Source organism: Calonectris borealis, chromosome 1 (genome assembly GCF_964195595.1).
Source record: "Calonectris borealis chromosome 1, bCalBor7.hap1.2, whole genome shotgun sequence".
Taxonomy (NCBI): Eukaryota; Metazoa; Chordata; class Aves; order Procellariiformes; family Procellariidae; genus Calonectris; species Calonectris borealis.
The window spans coordinates 173,254,049-173,271,646 of record NC_134312.1 but is presented as its reverse complement, the minus strand read 5'-3'; the positions used below and the strand labels follow the sequence as shown (position 1 = coordinate 173,271,646).

At 39.8% G+C, this 17,598-nt stretch overlaps 1 protein-coding gene across 2 annotated transcripts in view; it reads left to right on the top strand.

Annotated features, from left to right (window-relative positions):
• The window catches only part of SLAIN1 (SLAIN motif family member 1), a 54,062-nt gene extending 37,711 nt beyond the window's left edge, over window positions 1-16,351 (top strand). For both annotated transcript variants that reach the window (XM_075139735.1, XM_075139745.1), the window contains 3 exons: window positions 8,566-8,730; window positions 11,033-11,327; window positions 15,376-16,351. In XM_075139735.1, the coding sequence (XP_074995836.1) occupies window positions 8,566-8,730; window positions 11,033-11,327; window positions 15,376-15,451 (536 nt within the window). In that variant the 3' untranslated portion in view covers window positions 15,452-16,351. The remainder of the gene's footprint in view (window positions 1-8,565; window positions 8,731-11,032; window positions 11,328-15,375) is intronic.
• Window positions 16,352-17,598: the final 1,247 nt, after the last annotated feature.

Here is a 17,598-nt window from a genome sequence, read left to right as displayed (position 1 = left end):
TGGAATGGCAGACAGTCCTGTAATAGCCAGTACCACTATCTTTAGAGGGGAATTATCTCTTCAGCTTCTGCACCTTCAGCCTCTGACTCATGCAGCACTGATCCACATAAGTGGCAAATACTGATGGTGAGAAACATTGTACTTTGGCTGTGTTCTGTTGGCAGACAAGGAGTCAAGTGTTTGCTGTGTTGGGTACGTCTGAGTAATACAACATCTTCTCATCGGCACTTCTCATCATCTTGGCAACAATTCCATGGCCTTTCAGGAACTCCTACATATTGAATTGGAGGTAGACTGCAAAACAAGAATTTGTCTGAAGCTCAATATGATGGACAGTGTTTCCACACTGTTATGGTTTACCAAGGCAAATGGATGTGATCGATAGAGGGGCTAAAGTGTTTTAGTTACTGCTTTCAATATATGTGGAAAGGATCATCCATAATTAATCAAAATTGCACATGCCGCGTGCTGTGCTGCTCTCAGTCATTCCAATGGTCTTCCCAAATCTCTCTTCCTTTCTCTTCCCCCGAAGAGATAACTTGTGTTCTTGTATGTGCAGTCAACAGTCTGGCCACTGGTTCACCTGATCATTCACAGAGCTCTCCATAGAAGAAGAGTAAGTGGCACATAAATGTTGAATTTTGGCACATTTTGTCTGGGGTGAAAAAACAGTGTTTAGCTTTGACACAGTGTCTCCCCAAAACTTGTGTATGTGTTTAGCTCATGTACAATTTTTTGCCTTTAGGAACAAACGGTATCAGGGGTCCTACCTGCTTTTAGTGAAGTCTGGTATGGCATGACAGTTGAGGTACTTATTCTTACTTTAACCACCTGTACTGTAACAAATATGCAGAAGGTGTGATAAACTTGGAAAACTTTAATAATTCTTTTAAGAGTATAATATTGGTCGCCTGATGAGGAGCGCCTATGTTTAGATGCTGAGATGTAGGTGCCCACATGTGTATGAAGGGCCCGATTCAGCTGCCCACAAAGAAGCACTTAGTGCTGTATGAGGTACTGGGATGCACCCTGCTTGGCTTCACCATCGCCGTGCGTCAGTGCTTTTTAGATGCCTTACACAACCCAAGGTCTCTCAAATGACGTGAGGCATCTATACATGGGCACTGAATTGTGCACTAGGTGTCCAGTCTCACTATAGCCAATGGTCTGCTTGTTCTCCATCCACAGGATTGCATTTTAGGTAGCAGAGAGATTGGTGTTGCTGGCACCCTAGTAATCATCTGCCTGTGCTTGGGATGAGAATACTCTCACCGATGTTTTCCAGCTGTGTTTGAGGCCATAATTTTGAACTGACACGTTGTTCTTACCAGTGTATTTTAGCAAAGTGCTGCCCCTTGGTCTAATATTGACACTCAGCCCTGTTTTAAATTGCTGTACATCTATTTTAAAATAAAATACCATACATCTGTTTTAAAATGCCACACCATCTAGCCCCCACTCTCTAGCCCCCAGGTTCTTTCTTTCACCTTAGCCCACCCGTACATTGTCTGAGTCAATGGTACCAGTCCCGTTTACTGCCCGTCTCCAACAGCTTGCTGGACTGAAAGGCTCCTGGTAAATGCTAGCACAGAGTGGCAGATGTGTGCAAATGTAAATACGGTAAGATGTATATAAAGTGTATTTGGGGCCACCTGTAGCACAGGCTGCAGGCATACCTGTTGTTACCTCTCAAACAACATTTTGCAGCCATCACCTGTAGGGTGTGTGTGCATGTTATCTTTGCTTTCAAATAAGTGTTATTTCCAGTTCTGCCAAGAATTTACTAATAGAAAGACTTTGCATGAAATCTGCTTTTTTTTCTTCTTGTTTAATTACACCCTCTCCCTAAATCAGCTGAATTGTCTGTAACAATGAGTTACGTCATAAAAATTCTCTCTCTGAACTTTCTAAGGCATTCTGGTTTTCAGGGATTTTGTAATCAGTTAGTGGGTCAGAAATAGATCATTTAAAGAAGATCTGAGAAAGACTGTGTAATAGCTTTCAAGTATCTGTTGCAATTAGCTAAAGTGAGTCCGTCTAGTTAGCATGTGTTTTATAATTTCACAAAGCTTTTAATATGTTGGCAATGGAAAGATTTATGTTTATACCTCTTTCCCCTTCCTCTAATTTGAAGAAGTTGTTCATGGCTAACAACTTAAAATGTTGCTAACTCTATTAATATCAAGAATACTTTATATTTAGTCAATTTCATGGAAGAAATATCACCACATTTCATAAAAACAAGCTGTTTTCTGCTTCATGCTGTCCATAAATGTACACGTGTTTTGGTTTTATACTGTGACACACAAGTAATCTCATTTTAACTTCTTTTAAAATATTTTTTTATTTCTGTTTGGTAATTTTATTCTTTTTTAATAGATGTTAATTTTTATGCCCTTTATTAGTTCTGACTTTCTGAAACCAGAAATAACAGAACTGTAGCGTTGTGAAAACATTTAGAGTAGTTAAAATCCAGGATAGACAAGATACTGAAAATGGGATTGATCTTCTTGTGTTCAGGTCCAATTTCAAGATCTCTAGATACGCTTACTCATAAACTTTTAACCTAAGCACCCCTTATTTCATATGCATTTTAAAGTGCCCATTGGTATAATACCTGAAAATTGAAAACTTTGGGCAAATTATTCCAGCTAAAGAAGAAATTTATTATAATGCAGTAAGAAGGGACAGATGAAAAATACATCCTTCATTTAGTAGCAGTGTATGCAATCTGGTTAATTTTAATTTATGTTTTCCATTACCTTTTCATGTTGATTTTTAACTTTTTAGCTTGGTTGATACCTTCATAAACAGGCCACGGATACCATTCACTTTAAAAATGTTGCTTTTATTTTCCAGAAATTACTAGTTTTGAGTTTCTTTATTGCATACACTTCTGGGGAATAGCTTTTCTCAGGCGAAATATTATGATCATCATTAGCTGTTGCAACACCCTTGCCTTATTTGGAAACTGCAAATGTTTTTGGTTTTTTTTCCAAGTAAACTCAAGGCAGGTATAGAAGAGCAGCATTTCAGGGGCAGTAGGTCGATGCTTAGGTATCAGTTCAGTATAGACTAACATTGACTTGTGTATTTGGAGACATGGGAAAAGGTCTCTTACTGATTTACAGAGAGTTTTTCTGCTCATGACTTCTCTTGTTCAGTAAGGAAGGGAGAATTCGCTGTAGGAAATTGTTGCAGACTCTTTATTAAAGAAAAGGAGAAAAAAATCTTACTTAGTCTCCTTTGAAGTTATATTGAGAATAGTAATCAGCGGGGAGAAGTCATGGAAGGATAATGGAAAAATCTTTAATTTGCTGTAATTATCTAAGGAGGGAGACATATGCCTGTGAAGCCAGAACCAGAATAATTCCTTCCTTATTATTCCAGAGGAAGGAATAATTCTAAATAAAATTGAAGTGTTCAACATTAGTAAAATGTAGGTATTGACAATTATGAAGAATGGTGTCTCTCTCTTAACTGAAAGACTTGGTTTTAGTTTTTAATCTGTATTTGTATTTTTACACACCAATGTCCCTGTTGTATCAACGGATGATTCCACAGACCTTTAGACCCTGGTGTGTTTAGGATGTCATAAATGTTATAACCATAACAAACGTGATACTGAACTCAGGTCTTCAAAGATGAGGAAGAGAAATTAATCCCTTAAAGTGAAGTTGTAATTGAGTCTTCAAGTTTGTTAAGGATTTCAGAACAAACTCTGAATATTTACATAATCCAGAACATAAAATTTAAAATAGAAAAGCACAGATTTTTTCCTTATGTTTTTTTCCCCAACTTATTCGTGCATACAATACAGATAAGGCAGGCAGCGTTTGTGTGAAGGATTTAAATATGTGTAAGAAACTGCTAACATAGCTGATACAGGTTTCTGTGAGACACTGATAATTATGATTCATTATATCACATTCCTTAACGATAGCGCGCTTTTGGCGAGGCTTGTGAGTCCTTTTGTTCAAATAAAACATTGACAACGTTTGCAGAGAATAACAATGGATGAATAAATGTGTTTTAAGATGCTTCGCTGTAGAGTCAACTTAAGCTCTCCGTGCAAGGAGAGCCTCATGGGCTGAGGTGTCTTGGCAGAGAGAAGATGGTGCTTAACAAGAACCGCTACAGTCTGGCAGCTCACCAAGAGTGCACCTCTTCTGGGGCAGCTTTGCTCTGAGGGCAAGGTCTGTTTGCGTGCCTCATGGACATTAATCTTCGGCTGGTGATAGTATTAGGTCAGGGAAGGAAAAAAAAAAGAAGCGGTGGAACGGGGGCGGACACCAGTGGTGCTGGGAGCAGAAGACAGAAGGCAGGTGCTGCCTGTTCCGGTGTCCTGCCAGGAGGAAGCTGGGCCACTGACGCCAGGCTGACTCTTCAGAGAAGAAACGACATCAGGGGAAGAACTTCTTGGAAAAAATCAGAACTGAAGCAGCTGGGTAAGAGGCAAACTGCGGTCTTTACTGTATTTTTTTTGAATGTTTGACAAAATAAGGGACATTTTTGCCTGCATTTTGACCCATTTCTCACCAGTAGTGAATATGATCTGTGCTGTGGGGTGGTCTTTTCATGCACATTTTCGGTTGAGGGCAGAGGACCCTGTATTTCACAATTCCCAGTTTTTCTTGTGCTGTAGGCAACAGGCAATTCAGCATGGATGCCACACGGAGGAAATGATTTTTGGTATATCATTCTGCTGAAGATAGGTGAAACAAGGGCAACATATGCCACCTAAAGAACACTCATGAAATGACAAGCACATGTGTATATGCATGAACTATTCTGAGAAGGTGGTAATAACCAAGAACTGATTATTAACTCCCTTGCGTGACCTATCCTTGCATTTTCTTCACACTTTCAAATATCTCAATAATACAATGTCTATAGGTCATGCTATTACATCTCAAAGAAGGCTGGGAAAGGCGAAGATACATCCGTGATGCTTTATATGGCTGCCTCCTACTTAAACATCTTATTTGTTTCGGCCTAGATTATAGCTGAGGCTCAGTAGTGGGTCACAATAACTTTGGATGCTGTAGAAGGTGCAAGTCCTTTGGAGTTCCTCGCTGGTGTTAATATCCACATCTTCCTAACAGAACAAACTGTAAACGACCAGTGATTTTTTTTAGGCTTGCTACTGAACCAGATTAGTGCAGAAGAGGTAGCAGAAACTGTAGCAAGTTTCAGCATTCATTATAAATAGGACTATTTGGGCAAATTACTTCTCACCTGAGAACACATCTCAGCTCCACTCCTCTCTGTAAGTTTTCTCATCAGTCTTAGGAGAGCTAAGAGCTCTAGAAAGGGAAGGTTTGCTACTAGCGGCTTGGAAAAATATTTTTGTTTTCTTCTCATATATTTCCAGCAAGTTTGTTTCTAGTCACGTCTCAGCGGCCTGAAATAATACTAAAATCATGTAAATCCCACCTCCTGCTTCCATATATCAAGCTCACAAGAGCCAGCATTTCATTTACAAACAAAACGTCTGTAAGACTCTTTCCACTCTTCTTAGGAACGGAACAGGTGACAGAATGAACTTCAAGAAAGAGATGAAAGAGGATGCATCTTCTAAGGAGATGAAAGCTGCAAAATGCCGTCAAGATGAACATTTCTGTGTTTTCCCCAAACACAAAACTGACCTGCTATTTTCATTGCTTTCCAGGGCCATTTATCTCAGCAGACACAAGGACCCATCAAAGAAGTAACGCAGATGCTCGATGGATGAGAATTTGCAGGTGCAGCAGGAATCTGCTGCCTGAGGACTGAATGAATCAGCAGCAGAGCAGACTGCTGGAACGAGAAGGGACTAATGAACAGGAGCCAAAAGACGTGGCCACCCATGACATGGAGGAAATCCAAGCTACTTCCGTACCTATTTTTCCTGCTATTGTAGCTGCATCCACTGGACAATTCAAGGCGCAGATCATGCCTGTGGTGGCTGATGCAGTCCCTGAGTGGAAGAGCACGTAGAGTCCATGGAATTCTGCTTGTACAACGTGATATGTGGATAGAATTAGAAAAGCTATTTTATGCAGTGCCATCTTCCCTACCACCATCCTGCTGCTCAAACCTTTTTTGCCAAGTGCTGTAATGTTGACCTAGGATTTCAATACCTAGGATTTTAAAGGGTAGTCTAGGCCTCCAAAATTAACAGTAGCTACAGACATCCCATATTCATTAATTTTCTGCCACTCTGGGCCAAGGATTGCATCATAGGAGGACAGTTCCCTTTCCAGTTTGCGAAATCGAGTATTTCAGAAATAGGGACATATAGGAGCTGTATGGATGCCATTGTTTGCATCACCAGGACAGTTTTGGAAGCCTGATAACTGTTTTATCATTGTTATATCAGTGATATCAATACTTAGAACCTGACTGAACCACAGTGGTAATCCCTTTGCTAATGTTCATTGCTCTACCACTGACAGTTTCAGCCTGCCAGTGTCAGCGATGAGTCACTGAAGCACAACAATTCTAACTCTTTGATTATCCTTAAATGGGTTCTTTATTAGGATTTGGCTGTACTCCAGTTTCCAGGAACTCAAACCTTGCATTTCCTTTTCCTGCACTGAACTCCTCCTTATCTTACCTCCCATACCTACTGTTTGATTTCAAAAATATGAAAATGTAGTGTATTTAATTAACGGGAATATTGAAATTATTTCCCAGACAGGAATGGTTTTCTATGTCAGACCATGTATGGTAACTGAAAATCAACCTTAGTTGAGATGGAAGAGATGAAGATCTCATCATTACAGGACTAGTGTGTGTGATATAGTGTCAAAGGCAGGTAGGCACTGGTAATTGCGACTTGGGACATGAGGATATTAGAAATGCTGGACCTTTGAAGTACAAGGATGGTTTTGACTATTTGCAGGATTCTGTACCAGTTCTTATCATGAGGACCAGTCATAAAAAACAGCTGGAGTTGTAGCCTTACTGTGGCTCAGTTTGCTGGAGTTACATAGGCATCACATGTATTGAAGTTACTGTTAGTGACTAATACCTTGTATAGATAGAACTGTACTGTCACTTCTTATTATTCGTCAGTTGTTAACAGCTTTAAGGATTAGAGGAGTTCATGATGGTGCTAAACAGGTTATATATTTATATGGACTGATAAACAGAGATTCCCAAGTCAATTTGTTGTTTCTGTGGACTGAACTTGCCCTGTGTGAGCTAGGAGGTCAACCCAAAACAGCAATTCCAAGTCGTGTGTGATGTATTGTTCCTGTGCATAAATTTAAAACGTCAATCTTGATCTGCCCTGCTTGCCATTGGAGAGAGCAGTCATAGCTGCCTGTTAGAAGACAAGCATACCCCTGCTTTCTCTTGCAGTATAAGAACTGGAGGCAGACATCTGCCAGGCGCTGGAACCTACGGCAGGGGCAGGAGCTGGTGGCCTCCATGCTGACTGTGGTACCACGAGAAACATAGCCACCTCAGCAGGGTACAGCACTTGTGCTTCTGAACCTGGCCAAGAGGCCAGCATTAGTGGTGTTGTCAATGACAATTTAACGAATGACCCGTTATTTCCCCACAAAGGTGCTCTGCTGGTCTGTCACGTCACAGGAGGGAATTCAGACCAGGTCATTCAGTGTGTGCCTTTCTGGCCCACCAGTCTCTTCTGATTATACAGAACTGAGTCATCTCCCTTTGGCCCCGCAGCAGGAGAGACCAAAAGAGCTTCACCTTAGAATACCTAATGCTGTTGTGGTTGGGAAGTCTTCTTGAGATGTTGGGCTTGGTTTCAGCTCCTCTCTCCAAATCAACTTGTGTGAGTGGGGTTGCAGACATCTTCTGACCTCTTAGACACTTGCCTTAGCCGTTGAACCGACCCCAAAAACATTTGGGGCTTTTGCAGTTTTCTTTTTGTGAAAGGCCCTACAGGCCTGTTCTGAAAATGCCCACCAAATCAGGCACCACAAATAGGGTGGGAGGGAGAACCACCAGATTTGAAAATCCTGATGTCAACCCAGGGCTTCAAGCAACTGAACAGCATCAAGACTCAGCAGGTTTTGCGCATGGCCACCTGCAGAAACTTAACATGCTAATAAGGTTGGGTACTGAATGGAATTTTTTAGCATCTCATTGGCACCTGAAAGCAAGACTTTAGTTACATAGGATGGATTCATCTCGCCCGTCTTCAGACATCCACAGGGTAGATACCTCTGTCTGACTTTCTCACTGCAGCCTTGCTTTGTATTCACTGCAAAGAAACAGGCACATTTAGGGCATGATTCATCTGACCTACTTTACACATTTCTGTGAAACTCATCCTTATTATGACACTTTAGTGTTTAAATCCTTGTGATTCCGAAAACGTACTGCCTATTGGTGTCTTTAAAATTATTTGTGAATAATTGTGCTGTTACAGTAGTCAGAAGGGTTCAATTAGTAGGCTGTCAATAATGTATTCATATTCTTCCTGCAGAGCAAAACCTTTCTTTGTGTTAATTTGTTTTAATTTTTATTTTCTAGAGAAATTATTCAGATGCTGCTTGTGTGTGTTGGAAATTCTGACGTGACTATGGATGTTGTCTTCTTTTGCTTCAGATAAACTTCGAAGAAGCATGCCTAACCTCGCTCGGATGCCAAGTACCCCCACCATTAACAGTAGTGCTGGCTTTGCTAGTTCTCCAGTCACTGTGAGGAACAGTCAGAGCTTCGACTCCAATTTGCATGGAGCGAGTAATGGGATTTCAAGGATGCAGTCGTGTAGTAAGTAACTGTGTTCTTTGGCTACGTGCAAAGAATTGGTAAATAAAAAAAAAGTGGTAAAATACCTGTCCCAGCCACTGATCCTCTGCTTTATGAAAAATTAAAAGCAGACTGTGTTCCTTTTGCACCAGATTTTAATATAGCTCAGGATTTTCAAACTTTCTATTTTGGAAAGCAAATTCTGCCGATCTTGTTACGCAGTGTTGAGAGTTTCATCACCTCCCTTTTTTTTTTACTTTGCCCATTCATTTTATGCCAACTTTAAAACTAAAATTATAATTAGTAGTAGTAGTATTGTAGAAGCACCCTTAATGCAATTAATTCATATAAGCTTACATTTTTAGTTTTGATACTAGAATTGAAAACTGCTTTTCTTGGTAATTTATACAATGCTGGTTTTACAGTACACTGTATAAATACTGTCTTAAAATATGACCTCTCTCCTACTGAAGTTGAGCCACTTTCTTCCAAGCAAATGTGGTAAACAGAGGGTTATATTCTCAAGTATAATATGCTTGTTGAGTGGGGGAATTAAAATGACTCTGTAATTAGTTTAATTTAGGTGACTTCTTGATAGGGGGATGAAGGGAGTGTTGATCTAGTGGATGTTGAATTATTAATGTAGAACATGAACAAGATAGATCAAGATCCAACACAGTTTCTAGCACAGTGGTTGAGAGGAACTCTGAGAGGAAATGGAAAAAGTGGATTTCGTTGGATACAGGCAGGAGGAAGGATTTAATTTATGCCTCCCATGTCCTGTGAGGTTTTGGAAGGAGAAGTTGGCAAAACCTTTTCCAGTGGGTGTTTTCTCTCAAATTTGAGCAGAATTTACAAATCATAAAATCATAGAATGGTTTGGGTTGGAAGGAACCTAAAGATCATCTAGTTCCAACCCCCCTGCTATGGGCAGGGACACCTCCACTAGACGAGGTTGCTCAAAGCCCCATCCAACCTGGCCTTGAACACTTCCAGGGATGGGGCATCCACAACTTCTCTCTGCAACCTGTGCCAGTGCCTCTCCACCCTCATAATGAAGAATTTCTTCCTTATATCTAACCTAAATCTGCTCTCTTTCAGTTTAAAGCCATTACCCCTTGTCCTATCACTACATGCCCTTGTAAAAAGTCCCTCTCCAGCTTTCTTCTAGGCCCCCTTCAGGTACTGGAAGGCTCAAAACTATTAAATTGCATCTTTTCTGGAAAATACACTTGACAGCTGGATGTATTTTGTTTTATTTTTATCCTGTTTGTGATAGGAGAATAGGAAGATAGAGAATAGGAGAATGGAAGTAGTTGTTCAGGTTCCCAGTTGATTTGCATGGTAGTGCGTTGAGAGTTTAATTTTATTTACTATTTTAGAAATATGTATTTCTCTGTTTATGTATGTATATATATAGGTGTGTATAAAATGTGATTTTTCTGAAATAATTTTTTGAAAAACATTTCTAGTAAGTGCCTGTGCTGGAATATTTAAGGAGCTGTATTATGATAAGACTTCCATAGCAATATATTGGCAGTATCGTTTAATGGAATCACATGTCTGTATTTTCTCCTGTGTCTTTAAATGATTTTAAGACATCCTTTTTCAAAGACTTGAAAAGGGATTGGCCTGTATACAGTATGTTAGTTCATGTGCTTGAGGCTTTTGACAGTTTGCTTTTGGTATGTGGACTCTGAAACAGGTGCATGTCTGATGTACACCAGAGGGCAGGATTGTGTAGAAAATCTATATAAAAAGCTTCTGGAACCCATAGCATTTATTTAAAATGGTAGTTTACATAACATGAGCCTTGGCATATGCTGTTATATTCAAGACCTTTTTATAGCTTTTTTTATTGTTTTTATACATAAAGCTTAGACTTCTGTGATGTTTTATAATGCTTTAATGCAATGTTCCTTAAACAAGATGTGGTTATTGCAAACAACCTTACAAAAATCTAAATAATCTAACAGTAATTAATTTATACCTTCACCAATTTCTCCTGTTTAAAGCTCTAGTTGCGTAGGTGGAATTAGTGTGCTTGTAATAGCTAAGGAAACCTCTTTGATGGGAGAAAGCAGGATGAATATGGGGTCGGATTTTTGTTCAGGATGGGGATGGAACAGGGTATTTTAGTTCAGTGCAGTGTTACTGGATACAGTATTGGATCCAAGGAGTTTTTCAACAGTTTATAATTAGCACGTAAATTGTATAATGATGTGTTTATCCCTATTCAGGTCTATCTAGAAATGAGCATTACTGCCTGGCCTCATCTCTTGCATACTGACCTTGTTACTTCCTTTTCTACTACTCTTTACAGTTCCATCACCAGGACAGCTTCAACAAAGAGTTCACAGTGTGGGACATTTTCCAGTGTCTGTCAGACAGCCTCTGAAAGCTACTGCCTACGTAAGCCCAACCGTACAAGGTGGTAGTAGTAGTAGCAGCAGTATTCCAGTGTCCAACAACTTGCAGTTATATTCTAACACTGGGATCCCAATGCCAAACAAGACTGCCAGTCAAGGGGTTGTAGGGCGCAGTGCTCTTCCAAGACCATCGCTGGCCATCAATGGGAGTGGCATACCCAGAAGTAAAATTGCACAGCCAGTTCGAAGGTAAGGGTTAAATAGGCCTCCTTCCCTATGTGGGTGGCTTTGGCTTAGATTGTGTTGTTTTTTTTCCTCCTGAATATGAAGCTGGGCTATAAAACAGAATAGTTTCTAGCTCCCAATGCTGAGTCACTGAATGCATATTTCTTTCCAGAAAATAGTGATGGAAAATGCTTGCTGGTAGTTCCTAGTAAACTATGATAATTGATAGAATGTAATCACATATAACTAAGAATGGATTGCTGCCCATCAATAAGAAATCAAAACAGATGGAAACCTCATATTATTAACATATGTGGCTTGCCTTCTTCCAGACTTGTGCCAACTGCTGTTTCAATGTCATAGGATGAGCAAATCTTAGAGTACCCAAATAGAAAGAGTTGCATCCCTGTTGTTGTAAAAGGCAGTAGACTGTAAAAACGCAACTTGTGACATTACAGCATTGTGAGGAAGGAAATATCCTGGATAGTACAGTCTTGGGTTGAACCAGCATCTTTTCAATTCCAGCTGGGAGACAACAGGCAGACAGGGAATCCTGAAGTATCACATACTTGCAATAAGCTATACTGTTAAGCAAATGCATTTTTGCATTTTTCCAAGAGATTTTAGTTTCCAAGTGATATTTTTTTTTTTTTTTAGGGCAAGCATAAAATAAGCTTGAGGAAGGAGACTGTGTTTTTATCATCTTATCACAGCTGGGGGTTAAACTCTTAGCTGTATGTTCTGTGATTAATAGGTGATGAAGTTTCTAAAAGAGAAACTTCTATCAACTTGTGTCAACTCTTCCAACTATTTCTTCCCATCGCAGGCATCCCTCCTCTTGTGAAAGCCCGCTGCGTGACCACCTGGTTTTCTGTTGGATGAACTGTCACTGTTCAGTTCTCACCATTTTTATGCTTTTCACTAGGTACTGGCTAGACCCAGAATAAGTTCAATTGCTCACATTCTCTCTTTGGTTGAGTTACTTGGGGATTACACCGATGTGACTGACAACAGATTTTGACCAACTGCAGTGAAACTTTGATAAAGAGCTGTCAGGTTTCTTCTTTGATGAAGACTGTACCATGAGATTTCTATTATAATCTCCTTTGCTCTCTGCTGGAACTCGCTCTGTTAGAGTTCTTTATAGTAGAGGGTTTTCTTTCTTTTTTTTTTCTTTTTCCTTTCCTCAACTTCATGTTCTTCTGCAGAGCTCTTAAATCTTTCATAGCAACATGTGAGAAAGACAAGAGGCTTTCTGAGCTGTGAAGACCAGTCCCTTGCTATTTTGTAACTTTTCATACAACAGACAATATTAAATAAAAACAAAATCGAGAGGTTTTAGTGGGAGGGTGAGATACCGTACTCTCAACTTTTTATTAGAAACTGATTCAAATCAGTAACAAAGCTATTTCTAGTCCAGAAGGTCTGGGCTCCCATCTTCTCACCTTCAAATATACCTTAGCAGCATCATGTGTTGCCGTAGATCCAGACCAATGATCCTTGAAGATAGATGGTCTTTGCACTGTGGGAATGACAAGCTTATAGAACTCTAAAAGCACGGGCAGATTGAAGCTTAGCCTACAGTTCTTTAAGACCCTCATTTCGTTTTATTTATTCATGTGGAAAGTAAGGGCAGTTCACATGGAATTTTCTTGGAAAGAATTCAGCCATCAGCAGCAGATTTTCTCACTGTTGATTTTTGTCACTGTGGTCATTTCTAAGGAATGGTATTTCTGATTATCAGTTTAAGAGTCTAGCCTCTGCTAGTGTACTGAAAATTAAAGTGTTTTTAGTCATAACTTGATTAAAAGTAGAAAAGGTCTTTTGTTTTGTTTTTTAAATCAATCAGATGTTCAGGGAGAAGTGCACATTCAGAGCAAAGCTGTGTCTTTATGACTATGGCCAGACCGTTAAGTAGCCAAGTTATTGATATTTCAGATACTTAAAATAGGTTGTTAGACACTTTATATAGGGCCTGCATTACGGAACTTCAGTATTTACTGCATAGCATCAAGCACGTGAAGGAGTGCTTTTGATAATTTGTAAAATAAAATTATAATAGCCAAGATAACCAACTTGGCTAAATATTAACTGCTTTTCTCCTTGCCATCAGAGATTCATGCATCCAAAAGCAGCAAAAGAAATTTTAACAGTACTGTCCATCTCTACTTAGCCTTACAAGTGAGGCAGCACTTTTTATTTTTTTGTTCCTGTTGAATGGATCCACACGACCTCCAGCCCTTTCCAACTCCACCCTCTGGGCTTCTTTCAGACCTACCTTCTTACCTCCCATCCCCTATCTGCCAGTCTTCCGTTTTCTATCCACACCCAGGAGCACGATGTGAGGGGCAGCAGGGGCAGCTTCCAGTAAGGCAAGAGTAGGACAGCCAACCAAGAGCAGCATTGGAGGTGACCAGGGTCAGCCAAACGTCCCAGTTTCCAGACAAGTCCACAGTGACAAGGCAGGTCCTGGCTAAAGCCAGGAAGTCAATCAGCAGGTTGGGTTCTGGATCGTCCCAGGTACCAGGCACAGTCGTGGCAGCAACCTAAGCAGAGCTTCGGAGCCAAGGCGGGAGGCTTGTTCCTGCTGCCTTGTGCTGGGACCAGTCACTGTAACCCAGCTGATGATGGGAAGGTAGAAAGGGACTACAGACCCTCCAAAACTCTGTTACCTCAAACCGCATAGCAGCATACTGACAGCTTGTGCTTGTTTGAAACAGTTTTCAATGCTGGTGTATTTTCCTGTTCACTGCCCTGTAGCAGAGATTCGACTCTGGATATGTACCAGTATTCTTACATTTATTTTCAACCGAGTTGATTTTTCTTTACTTCTGTCCTCCCTATTCTCTCTTGAAGAATGTGAAACATGCTTTCATTTTTTTCTTTCTGGAAAAAAAGAAATTAAGGCAGCAGTTGCAGAAAACGGCAGAGGCAGGTCGTGTTTTTATGCTTCAAGTAACTGGATTTATATCAAGGATAAGTGATACTGCAACAAAGTGGAGCTGACAAAAGCTGAACCTAAGTTTAACCACCTTTTTTACTTAGGTGCAGTTTTTTGCCACTAAAAAAGCAGTTGTAGTAGGGAGGTGAGAAGCTGTTCTGGTGACTGCTTTTAACTTACTGACTCTGCCTGCCTTACAACATACCTCAGCCTTTTTCCAGCCAAGGGCATTTGGAAGGGGGAGGAGGCATCAGTAACTCACAGAAAAAGCAGAGAGGTGTGAGAACAAGGCTTAAGACCTGGTTTTATAAGAAACAGTTTCACAGAATTGGGACACTATTTTCAGCAAATTGTGGTGCGACTAAAATATGATTGCGGCAAATTGGAGATGGCCTGCCTCGTCACCAGTGAGTTGACGGTCAGATCAAATCTGATGGTTGTTTTTCCTTTTTTTACTCTTTTCTGAAACAGTTAAATCGGTGGTACCTGGAGGGTTTGGAAGATGGTCAACAAGCATTTTTGAATAAGTCCTCATTCATTAGTGAGAGATGCAGCCAGGGTGCGAGGGTGGGGGCCCGAAGGACGGCGAGTTCCCTACAGGGGTGTTGGTGGTGGGACTGGTGGCTCTCTGACTTCGGCTGTGGGATGGAAAACACGTCATCACGTGTCTGGATAAGAATGTCTAAATTCTTCAGTGTTAGTGCATAGTGGTTTTATAAAGTGCTGGTTTTTGACAAGTCTGGTGAGTACAACAGCTTTTTAGCGAGTATTTCCCATTAGATCTCTGCTGTCCATAGTGACAAAAATAGGTTTTTATCAGATCTGAAGGACCAGATCTTCCCATTTAGAGGGGTCTCGTGCATCATGAGAATTATTCACCAAATTCCTTTTTATCAACCTTTTACCCTGTTAAGACCAGTAACAGTAATGGGGTCTCATTGGAAGTGGCCTTAATTTCACATCTGCATTAGCATAGGGCCAGAAATACACCAGAGTGATGTGTCTTTGTATCTCCAAGCAAGCCACAAAGCCAGTGTCGCTACAGAAGTAAATGATGTTTGTTACCTTGATCTTTCACATGAAATATGACTTCTTTTGTCTTTTCTTTCTTTCGTCATTCATTTAATGCAGTTTTCTTCAGCCTCCAAAGCCACTTTCGTCGCTCAGCACGATGCGGGATGGGAACTGGAGAGACGGCTGCTATTGATGACCCTCAACAGTGGAAAATAAATAATGCGATTTCATTACCCAGCTGGCTGGGTAACAATGATTTGGGAAAGGAGGGTCTTACAGTATTATTCCCCCCAGGATTTTAATATGTAACCATCCATAATGCAATGTCATTTTTAAAAAATGAACATCTTATCAAATACTAAATATTGCACTTAATCAGTTACCTGAACAGCTGCGTTGTTATCAGACTAACAATGACAGTGTTGGCATTTGGAACTGAAGAAAGTATTATATATGTGCAAAGTACCAGACTATTTCCTTGGAAAGAACTGGGAGATAATGCTTTCCAGGCAGCTTTGCCGTACTGAAATTCTAAAATAATATATTCAGTGTAAAGGCATCATGCATTTTGTTTTGAATTTGGGGGGACTTATGTATGTGCTTGAATTTTTTTCTAGTGTTTCCAGTACATTTTATTTTGTATACTTAAGTTCATTTAAACTTGCCTGAACCTTGAACAACAGAGAGATAATTTAACTTTTCTGTGCCATAAATAATATTTTTGGGGTAATGTACTTTTTTAGCGCTAGGAACATATCTTACAAAATTGTACCATTGGCAATACAAAGCAGTGTATTTATGTTGCAGAAGCACAAAAAAAGTAGCATTCACTGGAAATTGCCATCCAGCTGGGTCAGCATGGTTTTGTTGGTCTTTCACCATTTGTTCAATTGTTAATTTATTGTCATAGTGTTTTGTATTTAAAATGGCAGCATAAGTCACATTGCACTTACAAAGATACAGTGATCTCTAAAACTACAGTTGGTTTTCAGTACTTTATTACAAAGAATAAAATTGTAATGTTTTATTAACAGTTGCTTATGGAAAATGAGTTTTAATGCGAATAAATCTTTTTGATAGATCTTTTACAAAATCCAATTGCACTAATCAATGCTTTCTTATAATGGCTTATGACTTAATATTTGATTACAACTGTGTATACTGCTGTTTTGGAATGTTTCAGAAATAAAGAATCTATTTCAGCAATAATGCTGTACTTGAGTGTGCAATGTAAACATTGTCAGAATTTAGCAACTGACATCTACTTAACTCCTGAAATTTTTATTACTTAGCATTTAGATTATGCTGGATTTTTGCAAATAGTAACTAAGTTCATCTGATAATTTTTTAAAATCTTACAAATTTGTGTTATGAAGCCATAGTATGTGTAGAAGACAGATAAGTATTTTTAAATCAACCTTACTATTATCTTAATTTTTTTTCAATTTAATGTTTGGATTCTGCAAATGCAAATGTGATTTGCAGTGGGAAACAGAGATTGTGTGCCAAGTGGGTCTTTCACTGTGGCTCGGAATTCGCTCTGAATTTTGCTCTGAATTTGCTTGAAGACCTGTTTTTCTTAAAAGGGCAAACTAAAATAAAAAACAAAGGAGAAACATTTAGTGGTGAGTAAAACCTTTATTACTGTGAGAAGTGATTGTATAGTAGTGCAGTAGTATCTCTGCACAGCATATTGTTTAACAGAGAGAAATAATTCATTTTTCACACTTTAGTTCTTTTAATCCAGTTAATATCCTTTTACTTTTTCCAAAAAAAGAACCGTTGAAGAGGGTATCAAGAAATATTCCAGCAAGGAAATTACCTCTGCACTGGTAAGTATTTCAGCAGGAGTATGTGGAACTCATCTTGTTCATAAGAAGCTTTAACTGGAAGAAAATACTGCTGGTTAAAGCAATCGGTCATTTGTGGACAATCTCTGTTGTCTTGGAACGGTTTATCTCGCTTACAGACTGATTGTGGCGGGGGTGCAGAGCCAGCCTGGGGGGATGCTTTGCTATTTGCCTGTGACAAGGAGGGCTGCAGAACCTCCCAAATTAATAAGCTTTCCTGGCTTCTGGTGCTAGGGAACCAGCGCGAGCTTTTTCGTAAAAGACGGCTGGAGACCGGTGGCAATGATTAGCTTCTGCTCATGGCTGACGTACGAGCCCTGGTCTGAGCTGTCTCTTCACTCTGTTCCCTAGTGCCAGGATTTTATCTCTGTTCCTCTGTTATCTGGGACACCACAGCCCTACATTACTCTGAATTTTTGAAATAGGTTGCAACTGTTGGAGGTAATACTGAGTTGTACACTGGAGGGCAGTGTATGCTTTGAAAATGTTT